Source organism: Aplysia californica, unplaced genomic scaffold (assembly GCF_000002075.1).
Source record: "Aplysia californica isolate F4 #8 unplaced genomic scaffold, AplCal3.0 scaffold00519, whole genome shotgun sequence".
NCBI classification, from domain to species: Eukaryota; Metazoa; Mollusca; class Gastropoda; order Aplysiida; family Aplysiidae; genus Aplysia; species Aplysia californica.
The window spans coordinates 559998-561879 of record NW_004797789.1 but is presented as its reverse complement, the minus strand read 5'-3'; the positions used below and the strand labels follow the sequence as shown (position 1 = coordinate 561879).

General features: G+C 38.8%; 1 protein-coding gene across 1 annotated transcript in view; it reads left to right on the top strand.

Annotated features, from left to right (window-relative positions):
* LOC101855516 (sulfate transporter) overlaps positions 1-1882 on the top strand; it is a gene marked incomplete at its 5' end in the record, with an annotated part of 19492 nt that overhangs the window by 12795 nt on the left and 4815 nt on the right. The window contains 1 exon segment of the mRNA XM_005106211.2: positions 593-736. Within this exon segment, the coding sequence (XP_005106268.2) occupies positions 593-715 (123 nt within the window).

Below are 1882 nucleotides of genomic sequence, written 5' to 3'. Positions count from 1 at the left end.
GTCCTCCTCCTTAAGTAGGCCTTTAGTGAGGGGGGTGTCACACGTTAAATGAACACAAAATCTGATGAATTTAGTAGGAAACTGAAGACACTAACTGAGCTGCAGAAGCCATTTTTTTATGAAGAAAGACCTAGCATGAATGAAAACAAATTTTAATGTTTTGTTTTCGTATGAAAAACGTGTAGGCCCTACTTTTTTTTCTATGAGCCCGTTTACAGGGCTTTTAAGAACCACACCTTACACAGTTCAGGGGTTGTTTTGTTTTTTTTCCATAGCGCGAAGGGTTTTGGAAAAGAAATAAGTTATGCGTCCCCTCTGATCTGCTTGATAAAATATTATCATCATACTGGGGCTAGAAAAAAAATGAAGACGATAAATTAATAATTGGGTATGCACGATTTTCGAGAAGAAAAAAAATGAATCCCAAAACAGTACCGTTTCATTTATTTTTTTTGTGGGGGGTGGGAAGGGGGGGTGTATTTGTGGGGGTTTTGTGTTGTTTTTTATTGGGGGGGGGGGGTTGGAGGGGAGGGGGTTCGTCGTGTCGTGAGGGCTTTTGTTGAGTGGACTAACATGGCCTTCATCCTTTCAGGACGGCGTGGGTACTGAGCTAGAGTACTCACCAACCATGCCTCTTTTGGAGGAGGAAGACGAGGTGGTATCGCTCACGTCGGCAGAAAGTTCCAATATGTGGATCAAAAACTCAGAGGCCTGAATTCTTTTGACCATGTGACAGGTTATTGTCGCACAAAATGGCTACCGCTCTTTTTTTCCCTCTCCTGCTGCTGGTCCCTTCAATTTATTATTTGTTTATTCATTTCTATACAAGCTAGATCTAGTTCTCATTTTGTTTTGTTTTGTTTTTCTTTGAGGGCGAAGAAGAAAAACCAAAAACGTGTATAAAAGAAAAATAAGCATCCCTTGTTTACTTACACTTTCTCATATTGACCCAACTTCATTAGCCTTTCAGTAAATTGTTATTGACTCTGTCATCAATTTCACTACATGTATTTATTTATTGAATTGTTTATATAATAATACGATTTCCCCTATTTATTAAATAGCTATGTCACCAATTTAAGTATTTGTTAAATCGTTTATATAATAATACATGTATTATTATTTGCCCTATTCTCGTGTATGTCACTACAACCATTCCCATGCTCCCACTGACAGCATCACATTTAATTGTACATGTAAAGATCCCAGTGTATTAAATATTATACGTTGTAACCTTTGACTTTGACCAATATTGTGATTAAAAGTGTCCTTTTAAAAAAGAACCTCTGATTTCCCATGATGTGACGAAACTTTTGTGCTAATTGCATGAACATTGACAGGGATTTAAAGAGAATTGGGTTGGGTTTTTTTGTACGCATGTTTAATTAAATTATCTTGTTGTTTATGTCGTACTAACTCTGAACTTACGGGGAGAGGTCCATTTTCATTGGTTACAGGACGTAATTAAATCCACGAAATGCTTGCTTGAAAAACAGAGTGGGGAATGCCTAATGGCTACCGTTCTGCCAGCTTACGAGAGATTGTCGTTTGGAGCTGAAGATGAGGCATTTAGGCCCTCTTTCTTTCGTTAAAAACGAATCGTTTGCAGGCCTACTTGTTCTAAACAGAAAGGGGCTACTTCAAAGGGGAGCGCTTAGTGCTAAAACAAATTGTTTGCAGGCGTACAGCTCTCCGCAGAAAGAGGCTATTTCAACGTGGAGCGCTTAGCTCAGTGCTTAAAATGAATACTTATAAGAACAGGAAATAAAGGTGAAAACAAAGCCGTTACATTACTGCAAATGAAATTTTGTGCATGTGCACAGGACTACAGACGTCTACCCGTGCTATATTTTACCACTGAAAGGGGAAGGGGGGAGGGGGA